The sequence below is a fragment of the Anolis sagrei genome, chromosome 9 (assembly GCF_037176765.1).
Source record: "Anolis sagrei isolate rAnoSag1 chromosome 9, rAnoSag1.mat, whole genome shotgun sequence".
NCBI lineage: Eukaryota > Metazoa > Chordata > Lepidosauria > Squamata > Dactyloidae > Anolis > Anolis sagrei.
Window position 1 is genome coordinate 36,668,543 of NC_090029.1, and position 17,612 is coordinate 36,686,154.

General features: G+C 42.4%; 1 protein-coding gene across 3 annotated transcripts in view; it reads left to right on the forward strand.

Annotated features, from left to right (window-relative positions):
- The window catches only part of NTRK3 (neurotrophic receptor tyrosine kinase 3), an 850,080-nt gene that overhangs the window by 333,176 nt on the left and 499,292 nt on the right, over window positions 1-17,612 (forward strand). For all 3 annotated transcript variants that reach the window (XM_060755167.2, XM_067471458.1, XM_060755166.2), the window contains exons 6-7: window positions 6,794-6,936; window positions 8,674-8,815. In XM_060755167.2, coding sequence (XP_060611150.2) covers window positions 6,794-6,936; window positions 8,674-8,815 — 285 coding nt within the window. The remainder of the gene's footprint in view (window positions 1-6,793; window positions 6,937-8,673; window positions 8,816-17,612) is intronic.

The following is a 17,612-nucleotide window of genomic DNA, read 5'->3' on the forward strand; positions in this document are numbered from 1 at the left end:
TATTTATTTACTAGCCTGGGGACCCGGCGGTGCCCGGGTTATTTGGGAAAAGCATTGTTTGTCTATGCTCCAAGTTGAGTCTTAGAATCATAGAATCATAGAATCAAAGAGTTGGAAGAGACCTCATGGGCCATCCAGTCCAACCCCTTTCTGCCAAGAAGCAGGAATATTGCATTCAAATCACCCCTGACAGATGGCCATCCAGCCTCTGCTTAAAAGCTTCCAAAGAAGGAGCCTCCACCACACCCCGGGGCAGAGAGTTCCACTGCTGAACGGCTCTCACAGTCAGGAAGTTCTTCCTAATGTTCAGATGGAATCTCCTCTCTTGTAGTTTGAAGCCATTGTTCGGCGTCCTAGTCTCCAGGGAAGCAGAAAACAAGCTTGCTCCCTCCTCCTCCCTGTGGCTTCCTCTCACATATTTATACATGGCTATCATATCTCCTCTCAGCCTTCTCTTTTTCAGGCTAAACATGCCCAGCCCCTTAAGCCGCTCCTCATAGGGCTTGTTCTCCAGACCCTTGATCATTTGAGTCGCCCTCCTCTGGACACATTCCAGCTTGTCAATATCTCTCTTGAATTGTGGTGCCCAGAATTGGACACAATATTCCAGGTGTGGTCTAACCAAAGCAGAATCGAGGGGTAGCATGACTTCCTTAGATCTAGACACTATGCTCCTCTTGATGAAGGCCAAAATCCCATTGGCTTTTTTTGCCGCCACATCACATTGTTGGCTCATGTTTAACTTGTTGTCCACGAGGACGCCAAGACCTTTTTCACACGTACTTGATCCAATGTCAGATGGGTTCGGTGGATGCAGGTGAACTACAATTCCCATATGCAAGTCCCATGGTCCATCCTCCTCCAGAGTGCACCAGGATGCATAGTCAGTCATGGGGGTGTTGTGTGCCAAGTTTAGTCTTGATCAGTCATTGGTGTGGGTCGCAGTAGTCTCTTGACAGTGAGTGAAGGTACTGCAAGTCCCATTGTCCATGGTCCATTGTCCCACAAACCACACCAGGATGTAATGTGTGTCATGGGGGTTCTGTGTGCCAAGTTTGGTCCAGTTCCATCATTGGTGGACATCACAGTGGTCTGTGGGAGGTGAAGTGATTGTAAGTACTGCAATTCCCATAATCTGTAGTCCATTTCCCCCCAAAGTGCACAAGTATGTAAAGTGCATCATGGGGGTTATGTGTGCCATGTTTGGTCCACGTCAGTTATTCGTGGGTGTGGCCTGTGGAAGTGGCAGCCAATCAGAAAGCTGCCACATATACAGATGCCAAGATACACAGATCCATTACATACATACAAACACTGACTCTCTCTCTCTCTCATATATGTATGTGTGTCTGTGTGTGTGTGTAATGTTCATTTGTTGGATTGACATAACTCAAAAACCGCTGGGAGAATTGACACCAAATTTGGACACAAGACACCTCTCAGGCCAATGAGTGACCATCACTCAGAAAAACACTGAAAAACACAGCGGAAAAGACTTAAAAAGCCAAAAAATAAATATATATATATATATTACATTACAACGTATGTGCATAACCACATAAATACACATATACACAAATATATATATACACACACAAAACACATATACACAGACTGGGCCACAGCAACGCATGGCAGGGGATGGCTATTGTAATATATATTTATATATATCTGCTTTATGCAGAAATTATGCATTTATTTCTGCTTTATGTAGAAATATATGCTTCCTATGTGTAAAACACTACTTTCTGTGCAAATAAACCATAAGCAGTGGGTTGTTGTAGGTTTTTCCGGGCTATATGGCCATGTTCTAGAGGCATTTTCTCCTGACGTTTCGCCTGCATCTATGGCAAGCATCCTCAGAGGTAGTGAGGTCTGTTGGAACTAGGAAAAAGGATTTATATATCGGTGGAATGAAACCATGAAACTATGAAAATGAACAAAATCTGGCTACCAGTATTAAAAAACTCAAAAATTACAACAGCAAAACAACAGAGAGTAAAAAATCAGGCACATCAAATCACTCTCAACAAAAGTTTCCCCCCAGGCACTTCCAAGCCATTAAATGCTAATCAAGGTGATCAGCTGAAACATTCCCACCTAGCTCCAGCAGACAACAGTCCTTTGTCCCACCCTGGTCATACCACAGATATAGAAACCCTTTTTCCTAGTTCCAACAGACCTCACTACCTCTGAGGATGCTTGCCACAGATGCAGGTGAAACGTCAGGAGATAATGCCTCCAGAACATGGCCATATAGCCCAAAAAAACCTACAACAACCCAGTGATTCCGGCCATGAAAGCCTTCGACAATACAAACCATAAGCATATTTTGAATCTCCAAAGTCCCAAATTACAGGGCTTTATGCATTAGGAGAATATCTTATCTTTTTCAAGTGATGTGATATTTTTGGTCCAAAAAGTACTGCTTTAAATGCAGAAAATGTTGTTTCCTGGACAAAACAACCATGTGTGAATTTTGCACAAAATTAGCCCCGAACAGCAAATATTTCACCAGTCCAAGATGCTTCGACATTTGAAAAATAAAGCAAGGGAAGTTGACAACGTTTTGGATATTTTGAAGTATCTTTTCCATCTCTATGGCTGTCTAATATTGCCTCCCGCTTCCTTTACATCTGGCTTTTAAAGGCTCCGACTGACTGCCTCTTGTCTGAGGATCCTTGAAATCCTAAAAAAGGGGGGCATTTCCATGACCATGTAAGGGAATCAATAACGCATTTTCCCCACTTCTCTCCCATCCTGCCAAACATGACCTCATTGGAACTCTCCAGTTTGAAACACATGCCCCAGTCAAAGTCAATCCTTTAGGTTCTTGTGTGTTTTTTCGGGCTATATGGCCATGTTCTAGAGGCATTTTCTCCTGACGTTTTGCCTGCATCTATGGCAAGCATCCTCAGAGGTAGTGAGGTCTGTTGGAGTTAGGAAAACGGGTTTATATATCTGTGGAATGGCTGGGGTGGGGCAAAGAACTCCTCTCTGCTGGAGGCCTGGCTGAGCCTGGAGGAATCTTTTGTTGAGAGGTGTTAAGATGTTCTACATTGAATGTAACATGAGAACATTCACACGATTAATTAAAGACTGTTTATAATTGGAAGATAATTTTTCAATACTTGGTTAACATAGTAAAACTAGAGCTTCCAAAATCACAATTACATAATGTCAGGCACAGTGACACAAAATAACACTTCCTATATTATCGAAAGATCTTCTTTCATAAACAACATCAAAAACAATGACACATGACGAAATATTGATAAACCATGTGTCATTGTTTTTGATGTTGTTTATGAAAGAAGATCTTTCGATAATATAGGAAGTGTTATTTTGTGTCACTGTGCCTGACATTATGTAATTGTGATTTTGGAAGCTCTAGTTTTACTATGTTAACCAAGTATTGAAAAATTATCTTCCAATTATAAACATTCTTTAATTAATCATGTGAATGTTCTCATGTTACATTCAATGTAGAAATTCTTAGAATATAGAAATTGTGATTGGCAATCTACAGTTTGTGACGTGGCGGCAAAAAAAGGCAATGGGATTTTGGCCTGCATCAATAGGAGCCTAGTGTCTAGATCTAGGGAAGTCATGCTACCCCTCTATTCCGCTTTGGTTAGACCACATCTGGAATATTGTGTCCAATTCTGGGCACCACAATTCAAGAGAGATATTGACAAGCTGGAATGTGTCCAGAGGAGGGCGACTAAAATGATCAAGGGTCTGGAGAACAAGCCCTATGAGGAGCGGCTTAGGGAACTGGGCATGTTTAGCCTGAAGAAGAGAAGGCTGAGAGGAGATATGATAGCCATGTATAAATATGTGAGAGGAAGCCACAGGGAGGAGGAGGGAGCAAGCTTGTTTTCTGCTTCCTTGGAGACTAGGACACAATGGAACAATGGCTTCAAACTACAAGAGAGGAGATTCCATCTGAACATGAGGAAGAACTTCCTGACTGTGAGAGCCGTTCAGCAGTGGAACTCTCTGCCCCGGAGTGTGGTGGAGGCTCCTTCTTTGGAAGCTTTTAAACAGAGGCTGGATGGCCATTTGTCAGGGGTGATTTGAATGCAATATTCCTGCTTCTTGGCAGGGGGTTGGACTGGATGGCCCATGAGGTCTCTTCCAACTCTTTGATTCTATGATTCTAATTGTTGTTATAGATATCTGTGCATGTTACAACTACAACAGGTGTTAAGATGTGCCTGGTTGCCCCACCCCAGTCATTCCACAGATATATAAACCCATTTTCCTAGTTCCAACAGACCTCACTACCTCTGAGGATGCTTGCCATAGATGCAGGCGAAACGTCAGGAGAAAATGCCTCTAGACCATGGCCATATAGGCTGAAAAAAACCTACAACAACCCAGTGATTCCGGCCATGAAAGCCTTCGACAATACATCAATCCTTTAGTCTTCTCTTTCGCCATCCCAGATGATGATGATGGTGATGGTGATGATGATGATTAAAAGCTGGGGAGAACAAAAGCTTTGATAGCTGTGTGTTGGTGAGCAAATGGAATTTGGGAGACAACTGGAAATCTCTCAACCAATTAGAGGAGTAAGCTTTGGGGCTTAGGAACTCTTTAGCGAGCAAAGGAGTGGGATGGGAAGACCTCTCTTGCCATTAACTAGGATAGATTTATGTACATTAATTTCCTGGACTTGTTGGGTGAACCGTTTCCCTGACCTGTCTGCCCCCACAATGCTCCCCGTCACAACTGGAAAGAGAGATTTCCCCCTGCTGAGCTCTTTTCCTCCCAAAATAGAGCTCTTCCTGTCTAACACAACAGCCATTCAGAGCGTTCCCCAGCTGAGACCACCTGGATCTTTGTGATCCAACAAATTGATGTTTCTTCCCTTGTTCAACATTCCTACTATTTTGAATTACTTATGCAGCCAAATTTTTTTTGAAGTATCCACACACAAAAGCAAAGATTTTTTTTTGCAAATCTATACACATCTATATAAATAAAAATGTCATGTTCAATGTATTGTCGAAGGCTTTCATGGCTGGAATCACTAGGTTCTTGTGGGTTTTTTCGGGCTATAGAGCCAGGTTCTAGAGGCATTTCTCCTGACGTTTCGCCTACATCTATGGCAAGCATCCTCACCTCACCTCACTACCTCTGAGGATGCTTGCCATAGATGCAGGCGAAACGTCAGGAGAAATGCCTCTAGAACATGCCTCTATAGCCCGAAAAAACCCACAAGAACCTAATGTAATGTTTGTTTGTGGGATTAACATAACTCAAAAACCACTGGACGAATTGACACCAAATTTGGACACAAGACACCTAACAACCCAATCTATGTCCTTCACTCAAATAAATTTATTTTATCATTTGGGAGTTGTAGCTGCTGAGATGTATAGTACGCCAACAATCAAAGAGCATTATGAACTCCACCAATGATTGAATTGAACCAATCTTGGGACACAGAACTCCCATGCTGAACAGAAAACACTAGAAGGGTTTGGTGGGCGCTGACCTTGAGTTTGGAAGTTGTAGTTCACCAACATCCAGAGAGCACTTTGGACTCAAACGATGATGGATCTGGACCAAACTTGGCACAAATAGTCCATATGCCCAAATATGAACACAGATAGAGTTTGGGGGAAATAGACCCTGACATTTGGGAGTTGTAGTTACTAGGATTTATAGTTCGCCTACAATCAAAGAGCATTCTGAACCCCACCAATGACAGAATTGGGCCAAACTTCCCACACAGAATCCCAATGACCAAAAAAATACTGTTTTCTGGTGATCTTTGACGACCCTTCTTACAGATCACCAGACTGGGCCACAGCAATGCATGGCAAGGGATGGCTAGTCTATATAAATAAAAATGTAATATTCAATGTATTGTTGAAGTCTTTCATGGCCGGAATCACTGGGTTGTTGTAGGTTTTTCCAGGCTATATGGCCGTGTTCTAGAGGCATTCTCTCCTGACGTTTCACCTGCATCTATGGCAAGCATCCTCAGAGGTAGTGAGGTCTGTTGGAACTAGGAAAAGGGGTTTATATATCTGTGGAATGACCAGGGTGGGAGGAAGGACTCTTGTCTGCTGGAGCTAGGTGTGAATGTTTCAACTGACCACCTTGATTAGCATTTGACCCCTCACTACCTCTGAGGATGCTTGCCATAGATACAGGTGAAATGTCAGGAGTGAATGCCTCTAGAACATGGCCATATAGCCCGAAAAAACCTACAACAACCCAATGTAATGTTCATTTGTGGGATTAACATAACTCAAAAACCACTGGATGAATTGACACCAAATTTGGACACAATACACCGATTAGGCCAATGAATGACCATCACTCATTAAAACACTGAAAAACACAGTGGAAGGGACTTAAAAAGCAAAAAAGCAAAAATATGCTATAGCGTATGTGCAAAAATGACCCCCCCAGCAAACAAAACACACAATAGCATATCCACCCTCCCTTCTGGACTACAGCTCCCAGCATCCCCCTAGACCAGCACCAACCCCCAAAGTTGGACACGACTGGACTTAATGTCAGGGGAAAACCTTTACCTTAACCTTAGGAATACATTTTGGAGTTCCCAATCAGAATGCTCCCCATAGTCACATTTCCAAGAAAGGTCAAGAAGATCGGTATTATCTTGAGTCTGATCAGCAAACCAAGCCTTATGTACTGTGATAAAAAATGCAAAAGAACTGTGAACCTCTTTGCTTCTGAAGGCATGTTTATGTGGAAGCTTCTCTTGACCTGGAAACCCTTTCTTTTTTTGTTGCCTTGGCTTCTACAGATCTTCCCGAAATCAGTGTGAGCCATGTCAATCTAACTGTGTGTGAAGGCGAAAATGCTGTTATCACCTGCAACGGCTCAGGATCCCCTCTGCCTGATGTTGACTGGATGGTGGTCAATCTGCGCTCTATCAACACTCATCAGGTAAAAAAGCAATATCCAGGCGCTTTGTCTCACTTGAGTTAGCTGAAGAATTTTGCCCATGTCTATAAGGACAATCGCATCAGATGGTTTCCTTCCATAGATGAAGCCATCAAGTATTTTTGACTACGACAAAGATATAGTGTGCTGTCATGCGCTGGGCCCGTAATAATTGTCTTTTGAACAGGACGTGCACTTTCTACCCAGCGGGAAGCCAGGGTGCCTTGATAGAGAGGCCCTAAGGATTTTCCTCTGGAAGAGTCTTTAGAGGCTTGAAAGGTTTAACAAAGTCCTTTATTAATGAACAAATTAAACAAATACTTCTTCAATCTTCAACGACAATCATACAAATGACTAGTGGCTTTCTTAATCTTGTCCACAAGGGACAGGCAACTGGCTTTGAGAACTATTTCTTTTCTTTTGAAAGGAAAACCTTTATTTATTTATTTATTTACTTTGCTTATATACCGCTGTTCTCAGCCCGAAGGCGACTCACTGCGGTTTACACCCAATAAAAACAGCAATAATTCAATGCACACATAACAATTAACCACTTAACACATTATCCACTTAATAACAAGCAATTACACTAAACAATTATTACAATAACCAACCCAATCGTCTCATCATCAAAGCGTAGTCCAAGTTCGTCGTCCATTGTTCCATTCCTATGTTCAATTACCAATATTGCACTAGATCACTCGAACGCCTGCACAAACAGCCAGGTCTTCAACTTTTTTCAGAATGCCATGAGAGATGGTGCCAGCCTAATGTCCGTAGGAAGGGCGTTCCACAGCCAAGGAGCCACCACCGAGAAGGCCCTATCTCTCGTCCCCGCCAACCGTGCTTGAGAAGCAGGCGGGATCAAGAGCAGGGCCTCCCGGAAGATCTCAAAGTCCTGGTGGGTTCATAGGCCGAGATGCGGTCAGATAGGTATCTTGGGATGGAACCGTTTAGGGCTTAATAGGCCAGTGCCAACACCTTGAATTGAGCCCGGTAGCAGATCGGCAGCCAATGGAGCTGGCGCAACAGGGGGGTCGTATGCTCCCTGCGCTCCGCTCCTGTTAGAATCATGGCTGCCACACGTTGGACTAATTGAAGCTTCCGGGCCGTCTTCAAGGGCAACCCCACGTAGAGGCAATCTACTATCTAGGCTCCCAGGCAATCTACTATCTCGGCTTTGCTAGCGTGGGTCCTACTACCGGTTCCAAACTACTTCTTGGGATCCCGAGTAGACCTACCAGTCAAGACTTTGTAGATTCTCCAGCTGGAGTTCTTTGGGTCTGCAAAATTGTTTCCCCCAAATGCTGTAAGGCTGAGAGGCTGTAAGTTACCAGCCAGAGCTTTGGGACTTCCCTGGAAGCTGTTTCCCCCGAAGCTGTAGGAGCTGGTCCACGTCCTGTAGCTTAATTTCCTTCTGTAAGACTGAACTAAAAATGGCTCCCTCTCTTCCCAGGGCCCTGGGGAAAGGGGCGGAACCAAAACTTAACAATGATTGATGGGTCATTGGCCCTATAAATGCAAACCAAGAGAAGTCACCTTTGCAGAATGCCTGAAACCTTGGAATGCATGCAGACATCTAATAGAAAGAAAATGAAGTTGGAGCTCCTGGTACAGCCGTACCAGCACATATAGAATTGTCTTCATTCCAATGTTATGTATGAATCAGGATCCAACAGCTCTTTCGATTATGTCCTTTTATATATATTAATCTTTTCTTTCTCTGGCAATTACTTCTAGACCAACGCCAACTGGACCAATGTTCATTCCATCAACCTGACCCTGGTGAACGTCACAAGTGAAGACAATGGGTTCCTGCTGACATGTATTGCTGAGAACGTGGTGGGAATGTCAAACGCCAGTGTGCTTCTCACTGTCTATTGTAAGTTGATGAGTAGGATCAGATCCAGGCTATTTAACAAACCACATCTCCCTTTATAGACAAACTCGGACACTGCAGTCATTGGAGGAGGCCCTGCTCTTGCTCCCACCCCCATCTCAAGCATGGCTGGTGGGAACGAGAGAAAGAGCCTTCTTTGTGGTTCTTGTGGGGTTTTTTGGGCTATAGAGCCATGTTCTAGAGGCATTTCTCCTGACGTTTCGCCTGCATCTATGGCAAGCATCCTCAGAGGTAGTGAGGTCTGTTGGAATTAGGACAAAGGGTTTATATATCTGTGGAATGGCTGGGGTGGGGCAAGGAGCTCTTCCCTGCTGCAGTTAGGTGTGAATGTTTCAGCTGATCACCTTCATTAGCATTTGAAGGCCTGCCTGAGCCTGGGAAAATCTCTTGCTGGGAGGTGTTAATCTTTGCCTGGTTGTTTCCTCTCTGTTGTTTTGCTGTTGTAATTTTAGAGTTTTTTAATACTGGTAGCCAGATTTTGTTCATTTTCATGGTCTCTTCCTTTCTGTTGAAATTATCCACATGCTTGTGGATTTTAATGGCTTCTCTGTGTAGCCTGACATGGTGGTTGTTGGTGTGGTCCAGCATTTCTGTGTTCTCAAATAATATGCTGTGTCCAGGCTGGTTCATCAGGTGCTCTGCTATGGCTGACTTCTCTGGTTGGAGTAGTCTGCAGTGCCTTTCATGTTCCTTGATTCGTGTCTGGGCAATACTACATTTGGTGGTCCCTATGTAGACTTGTCCACAGCTGCATTGTATACGGTAGACTCCTGCAGAGGTGAGAGGATCCCTTTTGACATCCTTTGCTGAACGGAGCATTGGTTGGATTTTCTTGGTGGGTCTGGAGATTGTTTGTATGTTGTGTTTCCTCATCAGCTTCCCTCTGTGGTCAGTGGTTCCCTTATGTATGGCAGGAACACTTTTCCTCTGGGTGGATCTTCATCTTGACTCTCGTGGCTTCTTCTTGGTCTTGCAGCTCTTCTGATGTCTGAGGTGGAGTCTCCCTTGGCCTGGAGAGCCCAGTTGAGATGGTCCAGTCCATCTTGGAGGAGGTGGGCTTCGCAGATTCTTTTTGCACGGTCTGCCAAGGCTTTGATGGTGCTTCTTTTTTGACTTGGGTGATGGTTGGAGTTTTTATGTAGATATCTATCTGTGTGTGTGGGTTTTCTGCCTTCTTTGTGATTGCCCCCCCCCCCCCACCTCTCAAACTTCCTCCCTAACAAATTGAAGATGTCCTCCTCCCTCCTCGTCTTTGAAAAACAACTAAAAACATGGGTTGTTGTAGGTTTTTTCAGGCTATATGGCCATGGTCTAGAGGCATTCTCCCACCCTGGTCATTCCACAGATATATAAACCCTTTTCCCCAGTTCCAAAAGACCTCACTACCTCTGAGGATGCTTGCCATAGATGTAGGCAAAACGTCAGGAGAGAATGCCTCTAGAGCATGGCCATATAGCCCGAAAAAACTACAACAACCCAGTGATTCCAGCCATGAAAGCCTTCGACAATAAACTAAAAACGTATTTTTGCTCGCTGGCTTATGAAGAGGAAGAGGAATAGATAATGGCACTGTTTCTATACCTCTGATTAATATCTGCCATCTGCATGTGGGCCCTTGTTTACCCCACTAGCTTAGTAACATCTGGGGCAATAATCAACTTCTATACCCCAAGGAACTCTCTTGGCCCTTGGAAACTGACACTTCTGTTTCATATTTTGTTCTGATGTTTTGTTTGATGCTGATATAATTTATTTGATAGTTTACGTTTAATTTCAGTTTTAGTTGTTAAGTTATAATTTGTTTTTATATGTTGGTTGTTAATTTTAGTTATTATGTGTGTAATCGGAGCCTCTGGTAGTGCAATGGCTTAAACCTTTGTGCTGACAGAACTGAAGACCAACAGGTCAGAGGTTCAAAGCCAGGGAGAGTGCGGATGAGCTCCCTCTGTTAACTCCAGCTCCCCATGTGGGGACATGAGAGAAGCCTCCCACAAGGATGGTAAAACATCAAAAAAGCATCCAGGCATTCCCTGGGCAACGTCCTTGCAGATGGCCAATTCTCTCACACCAGAATCGACTTGCAGCTTCTCAAGTTGCTCCTGACACACACACAAAAATTATGTGTGTATTGGTTGTTGCTTTCGGGCATTGAATGTTTGCCTTTTTGTGATTGGAATCCTCCCTGAGTCTGGGAGATAGGGTAGAATATAAATAATAATAATAATAATAATAATTATTATTATTATTATTATTATTATTAGAAACACAACAAGATGAGTCCACAGCAGACACTCTGCTGGCTGTGGTATTGGATCACACATCGGACACTTCCCAAGTGTCTAGGAATGTGTGATGTATTATTATTATTATTATTATTATTATTATTATTATTATTAGAAACACAACAAGATGAGTCCACAGCAGACACTCTGCTGGCTGTGGTATTGGATCACACATCGGACACTTCCCAAGTGTCTAGGAATGTGTGATGTATTATTATTATTATTATTATTATTATTATTATTATTATTATTATTAGAAACACAACAAGATGAGTCCACAGCAGACACTCTGCTGGCTGTTGTATTGGATCACACGTCGGACACTTCCCAAGTGTCTAGGAATGTGTGATGTATTATTATTATTATTATTATTATTATTATTATTATTATTATTAGAAACACAACAAGATGAGTCCACAGCAGACACTCTGCTGGCTGTGGTATTGGATCACACGTCGGACACTTCCCAAGTGTCTAGGAATGTGTGATGTATTATTATTATTATTATTATTATTATTATTATTATTATTATTAGAAACACAACAAGATGAGTCCACAGCAGACACTCTGCTGGCTGTGGTATTGGATCACACGTCGGACACTTCCCAAGTGTCTAGGAATGTGTGATGTATTATTATTATTATTATTATTATTATTATTATTATTATTAGAAACACAACAAGATGAGTCCACAGCAGACACTCTGCTGGCTGTTGTATTGGATCACACGTCGGACACTTCCCAAGTGTCTAGGAATGTGTGATGTATTATTATTATTATTATTATTATTATTATTATTATTAGAAACACAACAAGATGAGTCCACAGCAGACACTCTGCTGGCTGTGGTATTGGATCACACATCGGACACTTCCCAAGTGTCTAGGAATGTGTGATGTATTATTATTATTATTATTATTATTATTATTATTATTATTATTATTAGAAACACAACAAGATGAGTCCACAGCAGACACTCTGCTGGCTGTGGTATTGGATCACACATCGGACACTTCCCAAGTGTCTAGGAATGTGTGATGTATTATTATTATTATTATTATTATTATTATTATTATTATTATTATTATTATTAGAAACACAACAAGATGAGTCCACAGCAGACACTCTGCTGGCTGTTGTATTGGATCACACGTCGGACACTTCCCAAGTGTCTAGGAATGTGTGATGTATTATTATTATTATTATTATTATTATTATTATTATTATTATTATTAGAAACACAACAAGATGAGTCCACAGCAGACACTCTGCTGGCTGTTGTATTGGATCACACGTCGGACACTTCCCAAGTGTCTAGGAATGTGTGATGTTGTTGTTATTGTTGTTGTTGTTATTATTAGGAAAGTTCAAGAGAGCGAAAGCAAGAGAATAGACAATATTTGTACTCATTTCTGGTGGGATATCACACTGCCTAATGCAGGGTAAATTTATATTCAAATGAGGATCTCTCTCTCTATAGATATACTGTATCTCCGAACGTATCTCCTTCTATGTCCCACCTCAGAGCTTAAGATCTTCTGGGGAGGCCCTGCTCTCAGCCCCGCCTCTATTACAAGTGAGATTGGTGGGGATGAGGGACAAGGCCTTCTCAGTGGTGGCCCCTCGCCTGTAGAATTCACTCCCCGGGGAAATTAGGTCATCAACATCCCTCCTCTCCTTCAGAAGGAAGCTGAAAACATGGATATGGGACCAGGCCTTTGGGTAATCTAGCAGACTGACAAGATAATGACGACTAGAATTTGGAAAGGACTATGGTAATGCTGAATGGACTTACGGATTTTAGAACTCGGTGAACGTTGGCCACTAGATTGGCTTTTAGTTGTTATTGTATTAATTGAATGTTTTAACTTGTGGTTATTTGTTGTTATGTATTTTATCTGTTGAATTGTTGGCAATGAATTGTGCCGGTTGTAAGCCGCCCTCAGTCCCCCCTCAGTCCCCCTGAGAAGGGCTGGGTAGAAGTGCCATATATATATATATATATATATATATATATATATATATATTGTTTCCAAGAACACAAAAAATTAGAAGCTTTCTGATAATTTTTCACAGTTTGGGATTGTATTGAAGAACATCATTTGTGTGATAGGTATTGCGTTGACTGTAAAAAAAATATGTTTTCAACCAAGCAATATTTTGTGAATAATTCCCCCAAAAGGTCAACTACTATACATTTATTTATTTATGTTAGTAATTCAAATGGGGATTATTTAATTTATTGTGCATTTTTTTTCTCCTGAAATTGTCCTGAGGTGTAATTTTTTTTAAAATGCACAAAAACACTCATAATTTCTGCTACTGGGGAGAATTTTTTTCAACTGCCAGGTTTTGCATGACAAAATGAAGAAACTGGGTTGTTGTAGGCTTTTTCGGGCTCTATGGCCATGGTCTAGAGGCAGTCTCTCCTGACGTTTCACCTGCATCTATGGCAAGCATCCTCAGAGGTAGAGAGGTCTGTTGAAACTAGGAAAATGGGTTTATATATCTGTGGAATAATGACCAGGGTGGGACAAAGGACTCTTGTCTGCTGGAGCCAGGTGTGAATATTTCAACTGACCACCTTGATTAGCATATAATGGCCTGATTGTGCCTAGAGCAGTTGAGAGGTCAGGCCATTATATGCTAATCAAGGTGGTCAGTTGAAACATTCACACCCAGCTCCAGCAGACAAGAGTCCTTTGTCCCACCCTGGTCATTCCACAGATATATAAATCCAATTTTCCTAGTTCCAACAGACCTCACTACCTCTGAGGATGCTTTCCATAGATGCAGGCGAAATGTCAGGAGAGAAAGCCTCTAGACCATGGCCATACAGCCCAAAAAAGCCTACAACAACCCAGTTTCTTCATTTTGTCATGTAAAACCTGGCAGTTGAAAAAATTCTCCCCAGTAGCAGAAATTATGAGTGTTTTTGTGCATTTTTTAAAAATGCACAAAAAATTACACCTCAGGACAATTAGGAGAAAAAAAATGCACAATAAATTAAATAATCCCCATTTGAATTACCAAAATAAATAAATAAATGTATAGTAGTTGACCTTTTGGGGGAATTATTCACAAAATATTGTTTGTCTGAAAACATTGGGTTTTTTTAAACAGTCAACGCAATACCTATCACACAAATGATGTTCTTCAATACAATCCCAAACTGTGAAAAATTATCAGAAAGTTTATATTTTTTTTTCATGGCCGGAATCACTGGGTTGTTGTAGGTTTTTTCGGGCTATATGGACATGGTCTAGAGGCATTCTCTCCTGATGTTTCGCCTACATCTATGGCAAGCATCCTCAGAGGTAGCCCGAAAAACCTACAACAACCCAGTGATTCTGGCCATGAAAGCCTTCGACAATACAGAATGAAGAAAGATTTAAATTCCTAGAAATTGCATGCTGTCATTCGCTACTGCTTCCTCCTCTCTTCCTCTTCCTCCTCCGTTTGATGCTGTTGAAACTCTGCTGTCATTCGGAGCCTGAACTTTGGTGTCATACTTTGCCGTTCCTCATGAATTGGAGATGTAGAGCACATTAAGCAAAGTAGCTAAATTTATGCTAATCTGCCCAATTTGCATCATGTTTATAGGTTGTACAACTCCTCTTTATTTGCCACAACATTGGAGTGCAAAATTCAAATTGTTTTAGTGCAAAGTACAATGCCCCAGCTAGCATGTTGAATTAATGTTGCTACAGTTGCTTAGAGGGAATTTGTCTCTCCTCCTCCAGGTATTTTTCCCGTTTTTCCTCTTCCTTTCCTCTTGATCTCATGGCTGTCAATTCACAAAACTAGCAGAACTGAGATGGTTGGTGTGAGCCATTTCCATGTCTGAACAGCACGAGTCACTTAAAATTCCATCCAGAACCCCAGATAAAGCCAAATTTTGTTCAAAATTAATTTTTCATGGGAAAAAGGAGACATTTGGGTGTGTGATAGTGAGTTGGATATAAAAATAAGTAGTGATTGACTCTTAAAAAATAGTAATCTTTGAAAAAAAATGCAGCATCTCTTCTCTTTTTGCCAGGTTATTTGTCAACAGAGGAAAGGAGATTATTTATTTATTTACTATTTATTTACTACTAGCTTGGGGACCCAGCGCTGCCCGGGTTATCTGAGAAAGGCATTGTGTGTCAAGGTTGGTCTTTATCAGTTATTTATGTGGCTCGCACTGCTCTCAGGAAGTTAGTGAAGGTACTGCGAGTCCCATCGTCCATGGTCCATCCTCCTTCAAACTGCACCAGGATGTACAGTGGGTCATAGGGGCTCAGTGTGCCAAGTTTGGTCTTGATCAGTCAGTGGAGGTACTTCAAGTCCCATCATCCATGGTCTGCCCTTCTCCAAACCGCAGTAGGATGTAGAGTGGGTCATGGGGGCTCAGTGTGCCAAGTTTGGTCTTGATCAGTCAGTGGAGGTACTTCAAGTCCCATCGTCCATGGTCTGCCCTTCTCCAAACCGCAGTAGGATGTAGAGTGGGTCATGGGGGCTCAGTGTGCCAAGTTTGGTCTTGATCAGTCAGTGGAGGTACTTCAAGTCCCATCATCCATGGTCTGCTCTTCTCCAAACCGCAGTAGGATGTAGAGTGGGTCATAGGGGCTCAGTGTGCCAAGTTTGGTCTTGATCAGTCAGTGGAGGTACTTCAAGTCCCATCATCCATGGTCTGCCCTTCTCCAAACCACAGTAGGATGTAGAGTGGGTCATGGGGGCTCAGTGTGCCAAGTTTGGTCTTGATCAGTCAGTGGAGGTACTTCAAGTCCCATCATCCATGGTCTGCCCTTCTCCAAACCGCAGTAGGATGTAGAGTGGGTCATAGGGGCTCAGTGTGCCAAGTTTGGTCTTGATCAGTCAGTGGAGGTACTTCAAGTCCCATCATCCATGGTCTGCCCTTCTCCAAACCGCAGTAGGATGTAGAGTGGGTCATGGGGGCTCAGTGTGCCAAGTTTGGTCTTTATCAGTCTTTGTTGGGGGCCTCAGTGGTCCCTGGGAACCAAGCCATTTGAAAGTACTACAAATCCCATAATCCATGTTTCACTTCCCCCAAACCGCACCAGGACGTAAAGGGGCTCATGCGGGTTATGTGTGCCAAGTTTGGTCCAGGTGCGTCACCCATGTTGGTCACAGTGGCCTGTGAAAGTGGCAGCCAATCAAAAAGCTGCCATATACACCTCCCTCCGCATACATACATACATACAAACACTGACTTTTATTATATATATAGATATTTGTATATCACCCTTCTCAGCCCTTAGATGACTCAGGGAGGTTTACAATGGCAAAGATTCGATGCCCAAAAACACTGTAAAACATTCAAAAACATTAACACATAATATAAAACAATAACCAGAATACTAAAAGCATACATCATTTGCATCTCCTAATAAAAACATTTTCCCATCTCGATTATGCTACATCTTGTCTTCTTTTAAGGCACATTTTATTTAATTATTTATTTAAATATTTATATTTCACCCATCTCACCCTGAAGGGGATTCAGAGTGGACCAAAGAACACATATATGGCAAACATTCAATGCCTTGTATTGTCAAAGGCTTTCATGGCTGGAATCACTAGGTTCTTGTGGGTTTTTTCAGGCTATAGAGCCATGTTCTAGAGGCATTTCTCCTGACGTTTCGCCTGCATCTATGGCAAGCATCCTCAGAGGTAGTGAGGTCTCTTGGAATTAGGACAATGGGTTTATATATCTGTGGAATGGCTGGGGTGGGGCAAGGAGCTCTTCCCTGCTGCAGTTAGGTGTGAATGTTTCAGCTGATCACCTTCATTAGCATTTGAAGGCCTGCCTGAGCCTGGGAAAATCTCTTGGTGTTAATCAGGCACAGATTAACCAGGCACAGATTAACACCTCCCAGCAAGAGATTTTCCCAGGCTCAGCCAGGCCTTCAAATGCTAATGAAGGTGATCAGCTGAAACATTCACACCTAACTGCAGCAGAGAAGAGCTCATTGCCCCACCCCAGCCATTCCACAGATATATAAACCCATTGTCCTAATTCCAACAGACCTCACTACCTCCAAGGATGCTTGCCATAGATGCAGGCGAAACGTCAGGAGAAATGCCTCTAGAACATGGCTCTATAGCCCGAAAAAAACCCCACAAGAACCTATTCAATGCCTTTATACACTGACAAGACAGACAACTGTACATAGATAGAGCTACTGTATATATAGGATTTCCCATCTTCGGCATCTTGGAGACTGTGCTTGGTTCCGGCCACAGGACGGTGCTGTTGCTCCATTTTCCCTGCTGAAGAGCTTTGTTTGTAAACTTCCTCCTTGATCAAATTGACGGTATTTTTTTGGCATTTCCTTATGGGGGCCTTAAATACCTCCCTGCTTAAGCAGTAACTATCTAGTTGCATTACTGTTTTTGAAACTGTTAAGTAGGCAGAAGCTATGCTAAAGGCCGGGAGCTCACCTTGACCTTGGCTTCGAACTGTCAATCTTTCAGTTGGCAAAATTTACTGCAAC